The sequence below is a fragment of the Octopus bimaculoides genome, chromosome 16 (assembly GCF_001194135.2).
Source record: "Octopus bimaculoides isolate UCB-OBI-ISO-001 chromosome 16, ASM119413v2, whole genome shotgun sequence".
Taxonomy (NCBI): domain Eukaryota; kingdom Metazoa; phylum Mollusca; class Cephalopoda; order Octopoda; family Octopodidae; genus Octopus; species Octopus bimaculoides.
The window spans coordinates 8014642-8028714 of NC_068996.1; the positions used below are offsets into that span (position 1 = coordinate 8014642).

The 14073-nt window shown below is 38.9% G+C and overlaps 1 protein-coding gene across 1 annotated transcript in view; it reads right to left on the reverse strand.

The window, feature by feature from the left end:
• Nucleotides 1–11281, reverse strand: part of LOC106869999 (steroid receptor RNA activator 1) — a 54237-nt gene extending 42956 nt beyond the window's left edge. The window contains exon 1 of the mRNA XM_014915957.2: nucleotides 5104–11281. Within this exon, the coding sequence (XP_014771443.1) occupies nucleotides 5104–5122 (19 nt within the window). The 5' untranslated portion in view covers nucleotides 5123–11281. The remainder of the gene's footprint in view (nucleotides 1–5103) is intronic.
• Nucleotides 11282–14073: the final 2792 nt, after the last annotated feature.

Consider the following 14073-nt stretch of genomic DNA (forward strand, 5'->3'; position numbering starts at 1 on the left):
ATAGATATATATATATACATACATACATATATATATTAATATTTTACATGAGGCTAAAAAGTGATAGGCAAGACTGTTTGAAAAAAGTTACAATATTAAAGTAAAAATGTACATCTTGTGAAGATCTATTGGGGCAAGTGAGATCGAAACTGAACCAAACTCGTGCTAGTGGAACGCTAACAGCACGATCTGAGTGGAATCACTGCCAGAGCAGCGGTCTCGCTTCCGTGACGGTGGCATGGAAAAAACATCATTTGAGCGCGATCGTTTCCAGCTTCACCTAACTGGCACTCGTGCCGGTGGAACGTGAACACATAATTGGACTGACTCCTGTGCAGGTGGCACGCAAAAATCACCATTTGAGTGTTGCCAGTACTGCCAGACTGGCCCTCGTGCCGGTGGCACGTAAAAAGCACGCACTACGTTCTCGGAGTGGTTGGCGTTAGGAAAGACATCCAGCTGTAGAAACTCTGCCAAATCAGATTGGAGTCTGGTGTAACCATCTGGTTCACTAGTCCTCAGTCAAATCGTCCAACCCATGCTAGCATGGAAAGCGGACATTAAATGATGATGATGATGATGATGATGCAGAGAAAAAAACCAAAAAGCACTTGTTGCTGGTAGTGTTAATATGAATTCACAAAGCTTCACTATTGTGCAGAATGTAAAGTAAATCTTGAATGGATTTTCCTTTTAGTTCAGCATCTTTGTACAAGGCAATAAGTTTGCTTCTTAAGTTTTGGCTGTTGAAATGGTCTCCATAAGAATGTTTAAGGCAAGTTAGAGATGCTTCCTTTCCAGACCTAGAGTAATGTAATAGTGGAATAATACAGTAGACAAAGCCATCAGAGCAAAGAAACAGGCCTGGAAATCCTGGAAGGGTGGGAGTAGCAGGGAACCATAGCAGATAGCCAAAAGGGAGGCTGAGCGACAGGTATACATAGCCAAGAAGTTTGACAATGTCCAGTGACATGAGGACCAAAGAGCTGAAGTATTCTGGATTGCAAGACAGTGTGTGAGAGAAAATTGTGATGTCACAGGAGAGAAATGTGTCCGCATGGATGATGGTGTACTTGTTTTTAATGATTCGGAAAAGAGGCTTGGAGAAGCCATTTTGAAAGACTGTTGAATGTGGAGAATGAGTGGGAGGAGGAGAGCCTGCCAAATGTTGATCCAGTAGAGGGACCAGCTATCCAAATAGACAGCACCCTGGTAGATAAAGCAATTAAGGATATGAAGCCAGGAAAAGCCCCCAACCCATCAGGAATCACCGCTGAGATGCTTAAAACATCTGGTGGTGTGAGCTTTGGCCTAGTCACCTGTACTGTAAACCAGGTAGTTCATGATGGAGTCATACCCAATGACTGGCATAGCAGCACCCTAATCAACTGCTACAAAGGTAAAGGTGATGCTTTAGATAGAAATAGCTATGGGAGTATCAAACTGATAGATCAGGTGATTAAGGTCACAGAGAGGGTCATAGCCCAACTAATTAAGGAGAGAGTCCGCTTAGATGAGATGCAGTTCGGTTTTGTGCCAGATAGAAGCACCACTGATGCTATAATCCTGGTTTGACAACTGCAGGAGAAATACCTAACTAAAGATAAACCCCTATATTTGGCTTTTGTGGACTTGGAGAAAGCCTTTGACAGGTTCCCCCAATCCCTTATCTGGTGGGCGATCCGGAAACTGGGGATTGACGAATGGTTAATAAGGGCTGTACAGGCCCTATACAGAGATGTCAGTAGGGTTAGGATTGGAAATGAGTATAGTGAAGAATTCTGGGTAGAAGTAGGAGTCCACCAAGGATCAGCCCTCAGCCCCCTCTTATTCATCATAGTCCTCCAGACAATAACAGAGGAATTCAAGACAGGTTGCCCCTGGGAACTCCTCTATACTAATGATCTGGCCCTCACAGCAGAATCACTACTAGAACTAGAGAAAAATCTTCAAGTCTGGAAGCAAGGTTTAGAATTGAAGGGCCTTAGAATCAATGTTGCAAAGACCAAAGTTCTAGTAAGTAGGAAGGCAAACACATCACACACCCCTTCAGTTAGGTGGCCCTGCTCGATCTGTAGAAAAGGTGTAGGTAGAAATTCCATAAGATGTATCCAGTGTAAGCTAAGGAGATATGCTGTGCTTGAGAAGACCTAACAAGCCAAGAGAGACCATAGTTCATAGCCTATGCCAGTGGGTGTAACCCGCCATTTATGATTACCCCTCATTCATTGGACAATATACCTTGCTTGTGAAGACACTGAGACAAGTGAAATCAAAATCAAAATTGCTGACGTGGCCGATGACAGTACTGCCTGATTGGCACTTGTGTCAGTGGAACGTTAAAAGCACATCTGAACGTGGGGTGTAACCGGCCCACTTATGAGTACCACTCATTCATTGGGGAATGAACTTTGCTTGTGAAGACCTATTGAGGCAAGTGTAAACAAATCAAAATTGCTGACGTGACTGATGACACTACCGCCTGATTGGCACTCATGCCAGTGGAACATTAAAAGCACATCCGAGCATGATCGTTGCCAGGACCACGGATTGGCTCCCATGCCAGTGACGTGAAAAGCACCATTCAAGCGTGATCGTTTCCAGCGTTGCTTTACCAGCACATGTGCTGGTGGCATGTGAAAAACATTTGAGCGTGGTTGTTGCCAGTGCTGCCGGACTGGCTCCCGTGCAGATAGCACATAAAAACACCTTTTGAGCATGGTCATTGCCAGAACTGCCTGACTGGCCCTTGTGCCAGTGGCACATAAAAAGCACCCACTACACTCTCGGAGTGGTTGGCGTTAGGAATGGCATCCAGCTGTAGAAACTTTGTCAGATTAGATTGAGCCTGGTGCAGCCTCTGGCTAACCAGTCCTCAGTCAAACCGTCCAACCCATGCCAGCATGGAAAGCGGACGTAAAACGATGATGATGATGATATATATACATATGTATATACATACATAGGATCTTTCTGATTTGGTGGGTGCCACTTGTTTTTTTAACGAAACACTTTCAAACTTGGGACACTGGTAGAATCTGTCATATAAAACATCTTTTACTCTTAGTGTTATTGAGAAAATGTTATCCTTTTAAAGTTATTTCGTGTTAAAATTGTCGTATTTCGGTAATTTCAACCAATCACTGACGTCTATTGAGGTGAAAACAATTACTGCTGTGGAATGTAAACAACACGTTCTAGCGGTGTAATGGGATCTTTTCCCTTGAATAAAATTAGCGCCGATGTTTGTCAACAACTATCGGCGGTACTGTTATTTATGACATCGTTCGTGCGTTTGTACTGATTTTAGCTTTAGGGTTTTAGGGTTAGGGTTAGGGTTAGGGTTATGAGTATTTTTGCCAACCCTAAACCTAAAACCCTAACCCTAAGCCAAATCAGAAAGATCCCATACATATATACATATGTATACACACACACACACACACACATATATATATATATATATATATATATACACACACACACTTCAGCAGTGAAGAAAAGCACCACAGATCGCTAGAGTGGCTGGACGCGTTGCAAACACGTGGTTTCCAGTTCCGGTCCGCTATGCAGCATCTTGAGCAAGTGTCTTCTACTATAGTTCCAGGTCGACTTATGCCTTGTGAGTGAATTCATTAGAAGAAACAGTGTGGAAGTCCATCATGTGTGTGTGTGTGTGTGTGTGTGTGTATTTGCCCCACCCACACGCTTGACAACCGGTGTCGATTTGTTTACGTCTCCGAAGTGGTTCGGAAAAAGAGTATAACTAAATAAATAATAACATTAAAAAAATAAGTACTGAGTCGATTTATTCGACTAAAGCCTCCAAGGCGAAATGCCCCAGCATGACAGCAGTCCAATGACCTAAACAAATAAAAGATTACACACCCACATACGTACATATATACACACAGGTATAACACCACTATCTCAACAGTGTTTATAATCAGGACATTGCGTTTAAAAACAAAAATCTATAAATACAATAATTTAAAATTGATCTCACGGGTTCAGTGTTTTCCCATCGTGACAAATGTCATGGAATAAATGAATAAATTTCTATGAAATAATAGTTGGTTTTTCACGTATTAAAAACACAACAAAACAAAAAAGTAAGAAAAAGAAATAAATTGTTTCTCGAACCGCTCAACATTCAAAATTAAAACATCTCGAAGAGAAAACTTAACACTCTTTATATTTAATATTATATTATAACTGAAAATAAATTTTTAAGTAACTGAAAGTTGATGGCTTTTTAATGACTTGAATAATGCGAAAAGTTGATAATGCGTGATTTCATTCAAAATAAATAATCAACGTTAATGACACTTGCTTAAGGCCAATTAAGAAGTTGACATAAGCAAGTATATTGTTCCAATGCGTGTCTGTATATAAAGTTAGAAAATTATAAATACTGGCTATTACTTCAAAAGTGAATGTTATGTATTTGTAAGATTTAGCAGGAGACCCAATGGAATGCCAAATTGAACTTCGCGGGATGTGAAGGCAACACTTGCACTTATATAGACTTAGTAATCTGTGGAAATAGTTACTGAATTTTATTTTCTGAAACTCATATATATCCCTTTGTAGTCTTCGAAAGTATGTTATTGTTTTATCATGCGGCGATCAATAAAGAATTCTACACACACACACACATACGCAAACACACATATACATATATATATATATATATATAAATATATATGATATCCGAAGAAAAGAAAAAAAAGAAAAGTAAAACCGAAGGAGTAGGAATTTTGATAACTGTCTCCCCACGAAATAATCGGACTATTGTATACTGATCAATAATACTTAGTGTCCCATCAATGAATCGATAAAAAATAAACAACTAAAACTATGCAAAATGCGATATTAAATTTATAAAAAAAAAAGAAAAAAAACAAAACAACCGAATGAAAACATTCTAATTATCAACACATTTCTATTGTCAACACCATAAAGAAAAAAAAAAAGAAAATTAATGAAATGGATGTAATAAATATTCATTTACTAACAAAAAATTTAAAAAGAGGAAAATTAATTAGGAAAAGTTATGGAATGAAAAGATTATAAAACTATTCGAATCATGTGCCAACTCACCAGGTTTCATGGCTGCCATTTCTCAGTAGTGACGTAACATTTGAGTTGACCAATCAAATGTCACTTTAAGAAAGTCAGTCAGCTTGGACCATTATCTTACCATTATCTTCAGTTCTACTAACTCTGTTACTATAATTACAACACTATTTTCTGCTGTTGTTGTTTAGCCCCAGGTCAGCTCTGATCGAGCAGGCAGATTTGTAAAGACATTCCAGTCGTCGCTATGTTGTCTTCTTCCTTTTCCGTTTTCTTTCTTTTCTTTTTTTTTTTCAGATAGAGTCTATTTAAGATCTGTCGTGTCTTTTGTTTTAAATGGATAGAATGTGATTTAGAGGAAAATTTTGGTGATATTCAGAATAGAATGGACAAAAGGTATAAGTGATTATATCGATGTCAAATTTTGGCACAAGGCCAGTAATTTCGGAGGAGGACATAAGTCGATAACATCGACTTGTAATGCTCAACTGATACTTCATTTATCGACCCCAAAAGATGAAAGACAAAGTCGACCCCCGCGGTGTTTGAACTCTGAACATAAAACCGCGGGGAAATACCGCTAAGCATTTTTCCAGCGCGGTATAGGTTATTATATCGATAGTATTATTGTAACAGGTACTTATTTTTATTGTCCTCGAAAGAATGAAAGAAAGTCACTGTCAGTTTCGATTTAAACTGAGCGAAAATTGATCCCGGCTATCGATCATTTTTGTTTCCTTGACAACATTAGTAACACTTAGACGCAAACACTACAAATATTACTTCGAGGCTAGGGTTGATTTCTCCTTTTTATTTTTAATTGGTATGGTGAGATAACGCAGTTAACGATTCTCTAGAATAACAGTATAGCGGAAACAAAGTTCATACTGTGCATTACTTTGAAAACTGCCTACTCGCACCACGTTCCTGACTAAATCGGAAAATTCCTTATTTCTACCAGGACTCGCGACTCTTCATGCGAAATGAACTCGTTTTGGAAATGGACTATTTATTCTGTGCTATTACAATAAGCTATTACAATGTTATGAAAAACTATGTCGATGCAGGGTTGTCTTCGTAGTATTACAGGCCCCCGGATAAATCAATACTCTGGGACATGTAGTATTTATTTATTGACAGCAATACATAGATGAAATTGGACCCCTATACCCTTGTTCGACATACCCACGCCTTCGAACAGTACTGTATAAATGAACACTTAATGTCAGGCCAGAACAGATAAAAAAGGTTAGTTGTCATAGCCTAGATTTGGCTTTCCCCGCTTCCAAAAACGTAACATAACTTCGACTATAGCAATCTCATATCAATAAAGCGGCGGCCTAATGTGGTTTGCAGCACACCCTTGTTAGTTATTTATGACCTACGAATTTGGAGGGATGGAAAACTATTGTTCCTCAAAAGCAGGACTCTTTGGGAAAGAATTATCTCTATCATAAAGTGTTCTGGTCCAGTTACTTATGAGTACATCTTACACAATATGTGTACATTATATATACCTGTGACTCATATATAAATCATACATTTAGCGCTGATTATTAATGACCAAGTTAACACGAAGCCTATAGTTGACATCTGACTTGGCACCTTGGCACCAGTTGAAATAATGATAGGAGAGAACAATGTTTTCCTTTAATTCATTTGTCTGTGGGCGTAAAAATTCTTATGCGGTACAAAATATCTTTTTCTATGACAAAAAGCATGTACATACTGAATGTTTGCGCAAATGTAAACCTAAAAATTACTTTATTTCAGCATGAGAATAATGACACATTTTAAGCATTAGTCTCTCAGCAATTGCAGAGAAATGGGGGGAGGGGAAGAGATAAAAATAACTAAATAAATGAATTAAAAGAAAAAGTATCTTCAAGGAAACCTGTTCTTCTAAATGAACACAAAGACGATTTATAAAAGTCAAAAGCGAACTTGTTACGACTGATACAGTTGGTTATGAGATTATTTTCACTAACGATACTTATTAATTGCTACATTATGTTAGACAACATGTCTTTTGTGCACTGGTTGCAAATTGCGTGTGCACGCGCAGAAACTAGAGGGAATATTCAGGTTGCTACATTTTGCATCTGGCCCCAGCCTGTTAATCAGCTTTTACAGGGCCAGGCGTGGCTCTGAGGTAAGTAGTTTGCTTCCCAACCTCATGATTTCGGGTTCAGTCCACTGCGTGGCACCTTGAAAAAGTGCCTTCTACTATAGACGAGGGCCAACCAAAGCATCGCAAGCGGATTTGATTGAAGGAAACGATAAAAAAAAGCCTATCACACACACATACACAGATAATATATGTGCGTGTCTTTGTGATGTCTCCCACCACGTTTCACAATCGGTTTTGTTAGCGTCCTCGTAACTTAGCGGTTCGGAAAAACAGAACGATGGAATAAGCACTAAGCTTAAAAAAAAAAAAATGTACCGAAGTCGAGGATCGATTCGTTCCTCAAAAACCCTTCAAAACGGTGCCTCAGTATGGCCGTAGTCCAATGACTGCAACAAATAAAAGGATTCTATAGAGAAGAAGACCGCTGGTATGATAATTATCGTGCTGTAAGATTTCTTTGTAGACAAACCAGCTGTGCAACTAGTCACATTACAATGAAGTAGTCATCAACACGTTGCATTCTATACCCTACGCAGTTAATAGTACAAGCAACTAACATTACGAGTCAATAAACAAACAGACAAACACATCGCTTGTGTTCACCGACTTCTTGTGTTATATTTTGGAACGTCTAACATTATCAACATTACTTCATTTCAGGTTAACCCAGCATTTTCCCGAGGGATCGAGGGGCAGTCCTCTTCCCTTCCCGGGATATGCACGTGAAAATTGAAAAAAGAAAGAAGTTCAATAATTGTCACGTTTAATAAAGTTAAAATGGTTTTAAACTTATTAAAACTTGTCCGACATCATTGCAAAGAAAAGAAAAAAGACATAATTATACAAGTTTGACCCCCACCGACTTTGTTGTCTCATAACTTTCAAGAAAATTGGTATTTTTTAATGAAATTTTCTTCAGATTTCTTTCGGATAATGTAAATTGTGATTATACTGAAATTTATTGTGAACAATTTTTTCGGAGGTGGTGGGGGAAGAAATTTTGGACAATCCACACAAGTCGACTAACTTTAGAAAAAAATGGGTATTTTTTTTCTGAAATTTTCCACAAATACCTTTCAGGTGGTGTAAACTACAATTATACTGGAATTTAACGTAAAAAGGAAAGGTGATAGATTCATACATCATTTTCTATGTATCTACAAAATAAAACGAGAAATTTTGGAAGATTTATTAATTGTGTCAATATGTATGCGCGCGCCAATCAGATTAAAATTTTTTTTTTTTTTACATATACTCTACCTGAAAAGTGTTTGTAAAAAATTTCATTAAAAAATCCATTTTTCTAACAGCTACAAGGAAACAAAGTCGGAGGCAGGGGACACACTTCTGTAGGTATGACAGAAAATACACACACACAAGCACACACACGCACTCATTAATAAAAGATGTACGTGGGTCGAGAAGTTTTTTTCATTGGTACTTGTCATTTTGAAAAACAGTGATCTAATCATTGCTGATAAGTTGTCTGTAGCGATGAGAACTTTGATCAGCTTTATCGTGTTTCATTTAATTTTTACTTCATCTTATTGTCTGATCAACAAACATAATGGCAACTATTATTACTAATATTTTTAAAGTGGCAAACTGACAGAATCATTATCACGCCAGACAAAATGCTTAGCGGTATTTCGTCCGTCTTTACGTTCAGCTTTGGATCATGATTCTAGCGTTTCGCTCCCTAACTGATGGTAGCTAACTCTGACTCGAGTTGTCATTCATTAAGTAACTGATAGTCTTGTCACGAGCCGACTTGATTTTTGCTTGGGGTTCTTGCTTTTATAACTATCCAGAAGGATAGACATATCGTTGAGAACAATGGATTTAGTTGGTGGTCTTGTTATCTTAATTCGAGCTTTTGTGGTCTATGAGAGGTTAGAAAGGTCAAGTGGTGAAAACATTATTTCGGCCTAGGAAAATGTAAAATCTGGAAAATGTAAAACTGCTGTCACAGAAAAAAACCATTGTTCCACCGTGAGAAAAGTTCTGTTGCAGTGTTAATTTAAATTTGGCTATGGTGGATCGATTCCACTTCATGCCTGCAAGTTTCACTACATCCCTCCTCTCCCTAGGGAGGTTCCGAGGAAAGGAAACGAACGATTGAAGGAGAGAAAGAAGTGCATGGCTGAGGAGAAATTTTGCAAATCAGGAGAGGGGATCGTTGAAGTGTATACGGGAGTTTTCTATTCGGATTAGTTCGAATAGCGGTGTCGCTTTGCGTGCCGAAATGTGTGCAGTCAGTGACTGGGCAGTACAGCAAGTGAGGGCGTATAAACGAGGGCAGGGGCACGTATCGAAATTCAATGAAAAATAAGCTCAGGTGAGCGAGTGTGTGTATTCTCAATACGTGATATGAAAGATCTTTTTGCAGGGTTGCAGTGTGTGAAATGCCTTGAAGGTTTTCCGAAGTGAAATGGGTCTGGTGCTGTTGTCGTGGGTAATTGATGAGGTTAGCAAGGACGACAGAGTAAGCATGCTGGAGTGATGCGCGAGACAGATAATTTTCTCTATAAATTTCATGACCAAACAGGGGTCTAACAGGGGGAAATTATGTCTAAACATGAGCGCAGAGGATGTGAACATTCGACGTGCTTTGAGCCGGGAAAAGAGTTGAGCTGTTACAGACGTGTTGCAAAACAAGGTAGTAGATGCATAATAGAAGTGTGTATGCATGTGTGCAACAGGGCTTGTAAGGCTGAAGCAGATATGCTAGTCATTGATTACAAATACAGTGTACAGTATTAAATATGCCAGTGGTTAAGGCAGTGTTGAATATAGCAGTCGGTGCATGAGGTATGCCTCGATCGTGCAGGAGCGAAAGTGTGGCATGCTGGCACGTTGTAAGGAACAAACAACTTTCTCTATGTATGCGTGACCGACCTAGGGTCTTACAGAGACTAGTTGTGTCTACAAGGGCGCAGGGAGTATGAAAAACAAGCGAGAAAGGCATGTGTGGGACATGAATGTGACAGAGTTAACAGGTGTGTGTGTAACAATGTATGCAAATGCGTGCGCAAGGCCAGGCGCTTAGGAAAGGTGCATGCGAAGAAACAAATTGCAGATATTCAAAAGAACATTTAACAGAAACCATGTAATAAAAACAGGTGAACAATGCGTGTGCAGTGCAAACATAAAACGAATGAAGCAAAACCGACAAACTTGGTTAGAAAGTCTTCTGGTCATGGTAAGCTAAAAAGTAGCATTTGAAATGCAAAAATAGGTGCATGCAAAGTAAGTTCAAGTCTATGGCTGTCGAAAAAGTTGCACGTGTGGGCTTCCATATTTTTATCCAGTTAGTTTCTGGGTACGTAGCTGTGGAAATGATACATTTATTGACTTCCATGGTCGGCAAATTCCTTATGCACCAGCAGTGTTGCATTTTCGTGGAGTGCATCGTAACGTGGATTGCAGTATAGAGCTTTTTGTAGCAGGTCGAAGGAGGGTGCATCTTGGTGGTGACGAAGGTTGTCATTTTATTCCTTTGGTTTAGCGACTGTTGATATGAAGACGGTAGTTCTTTAGTTCGAAGTCAGCAAAAGTGCAGCGGCATATAACAATTTGTTGGTAATGTAGCTTCAGAAGGCAGCAATTCTTTCGCTCGGAGTCACCAGTTGTTAGGGTTGAAATTTATTGCAACGGCATGTTGTAAAATGTGAAAGATGAACAATGCATGAAGTTTTAAGGAAATATTTATTTATCGTTACATTGAATATATCTTGCCTCGACGGGCAGGTGATAAAATCCTAGAGCATGCTATGTAAAGTTAGATGTCGTAAATTTTCCTTGTATAGTTTTGTGTACACGTTTTCTTAGCAGTAATCCACAGATAGCGATAGAATGATGTAAGAGAACAGAATTAGAGCTAGTGAAAGGTCGTGGGAAGATGTCTCATAATTGCTGACATTAAATTTCATTTCTCCCTTTGACTAGTCTTTACTAGCTGCCTTGCTTTGGATCATAATTCTAGTGTTCCGCTCCCTAACTGATGGTAGCTATCTCTGACTCGATTTATCATTCATTAACTAACTGATTGAGTTGTCACGAGCCGACTAACTGATTTTTGCTTGGGGTTCTTGCTTTTATAACTATCCAGATGGATAGATATATCGTTGAGAACAATGGATCTAGTTTGTGGTATTTGTTATCATAATTCGAGCTTTTTTGGTCTAAGAAAAGTTAGAAAGGTCAACTGGTGAAAACATTATTTCGGCCTAGCTAAGGAATCTGGAAAATGTAAAACTGCTTTCACAGAAAAAAAACCATTGTTCCACCGTGAGAAAAGTTCTGTTGAAATGTTAATTTAAATTTGGTTATGGTGGATCGAATCCACTTCATGCCTCTCACGGCACTCGATTTCGGTCCCGTCTTCCGTGGTTGGATCCCCGCAGTGTACAGCGATATCTGCTCGGTGATTCGGCGGGAACGGTTACCTCTCCGAATCATTCAATATCATGCACTCGTCCTCAAAAATCGAAGAAATTGCCGCCGAAAAACAGAACATATCTGGGGTTGAGTTCGAGTAACGTACCATCATAGCCTGAGATTAGATACCTTCTAATCTAGTTTACACTGTTTTTGCTTCCTTAATAACCCTTATTGATTCTACTTTAACCACTCTTTTCAGAACGATCCACTATTTGTTGTTGACGATCGCCCCAGTCGCTAATCTGGTCTGTGTAAACATGACGAGTCGAGGGCAACAAGTTCAGTTTCCAGGAAAATTTTTGCGAGGTGGAACGAGGTTGCTTTCGGAACCTGCCTAAGATGAGGGTGGGACCTCTCATTAGAAATTCGAGAGGCTCCTCCTTCTATCTCCGACCCCTTCTTTGGATCCCTGAGCCCTCTGAATATTAGATATTCTGAGGTATGGCCGCATTATGGTTAGAAGCGTGTGGTTTTAAGTTTAATCCCCGTACAACATCTTGGGCAAGGTTTTTCAACATAGCCTTGGACTAACCTGTACTTTGTGAAATAAATTTGATAAACAAAAACTGTATGTAACGAATTTCGTAGTCCGTGTGGCAAATCATTCGATTCGGATCACTTGTTACACTGTGTAACAAAATTTTTATTATTTTTGTCTTTGGTCAGTAAGTGTAATTTTCTGTTTGCTTCTATCTAGAAATCAAAGGAAATGACTACTATTCCCTTCAAATTTTGTTTTTGTGACCTGACATCAATGTTTTGAAACTGACCTATTTTCCATTACATTTCAGACAAATTCAGTACCAAGTTGCTGAAGCAAAAATATCGTTACAACAAATATTCTGCTCAATACCACAGATTTGCTTGTCAGTTATTTGACCTTAATCACTTGAGCATGTCCCTTCGTGGCTGACATGTGCATCTCTGATCATGAGCAGGAGTTGTGGGGAAGCACTATAGCCATGGATTCTTTGGGGGTTTTAATAAAAGTAACAAAAAGAAAGTTTGAAGGAAATATTAACCATTTTTCATACTTTCTAGGGAGTCAGCAAATAAGAAAAAATAGTTTCTGTTCAATGACATAATCATGTCTACCGGAAGAATTGTTATCTAAAACTGCTCCACCTGAAGAATCGCCACCCCTATCTTCAGCGAACAGAGTTTGTACAACTAGAATAATAAAAATATATTCAGAGATGTACTGTTCAGGAAAATGATTTGATCTGAAACCGTGTGTTAAAAACTAAAACAATGACCGCGTGGGAAACATATATTAGTCATTCGAAAACGCCTAAAGACTTGCTTTTACTTCGGTGGATTGTCAACTTCACCTAGACATTTATTATTTAGCGATTCAACTGGTTGTTTTCTTTTATGATAAAAATATTAATAAAAATAATATATTCTCTGCTTTACAATAACTGAAATCACAATATATTTTTAAAATTCTCTTTTACTTGTTTCAGTCATTAGACTGCTACCATGCTGGGGCACCACCCTGAAAGGTTTTAGTAGAATAAATCGACTTACTCTTTTACTTGTTTCAGTCATTTGACTGTGGCCATGCTGGAGCACCGCCTTTAGTCGGAGAAATCGACCCCGGATCTTATTCTTTGTAAGCCTAGTACTTATTCTATCGGTTTCTTTTGTCGAACCGCTAAGTGACATATATACGACGGGCTTCTTTCAGTTTCCGTCTACCAAATCCACTCACAAGGCTTTGGTCGACTTGAGACTATAGAAGACACTTGACCAAGATGCCACGCAGTACGACTGAACCCATAACCATGTGGTTGGTAAGCAAGCTACTTACCACACAGCCACTCCTGCGACTTCAGTACATTTTCTTAAAGTCTACTTCTTAATACTATCGGTATGTTTTGCCGAATCGCTAAGTTACGAGGACGTAAACAAACAACACTGGTTGTCAAACGGTGAGAGTAGGAATAGGCACAAAAACAAAGACACATGCACACGCACACAGATATGCGCACGCTCTTAGAAATTATTGAAGAATCGTAAGCATACCAGATTTAAATGTATCACATTTAAGTAATAGAATTTTTGTCTAGCCGCTATGACAACGGTATCACCTTCAAAAATAGCAGCAGCAGTGACAACTACGACACAATGCTTAGCAGTATTTCGTCCGTCTTTTCATTCTGAGTTCAAATTCCGCCGAGGTCGACTTTTCCTTTCATCTTTTTGGGGAATCTATAAAATATTTAAGCACCAGTCAACCATTCTCCCTTCCAAAATATTCATGCCTTTGTTGATGTAGTCGTCGTCGTCGTCGTCGCCGCCAAACTGTGAAGTCACAGCAACTCTGAGTTCTGTAAGTTTTAAGACCTTAATCGATCATTTCACTGATTAAAACCCGTTCAGACATTTATTTCGTGTTAACTTTATTCTCGAAACTG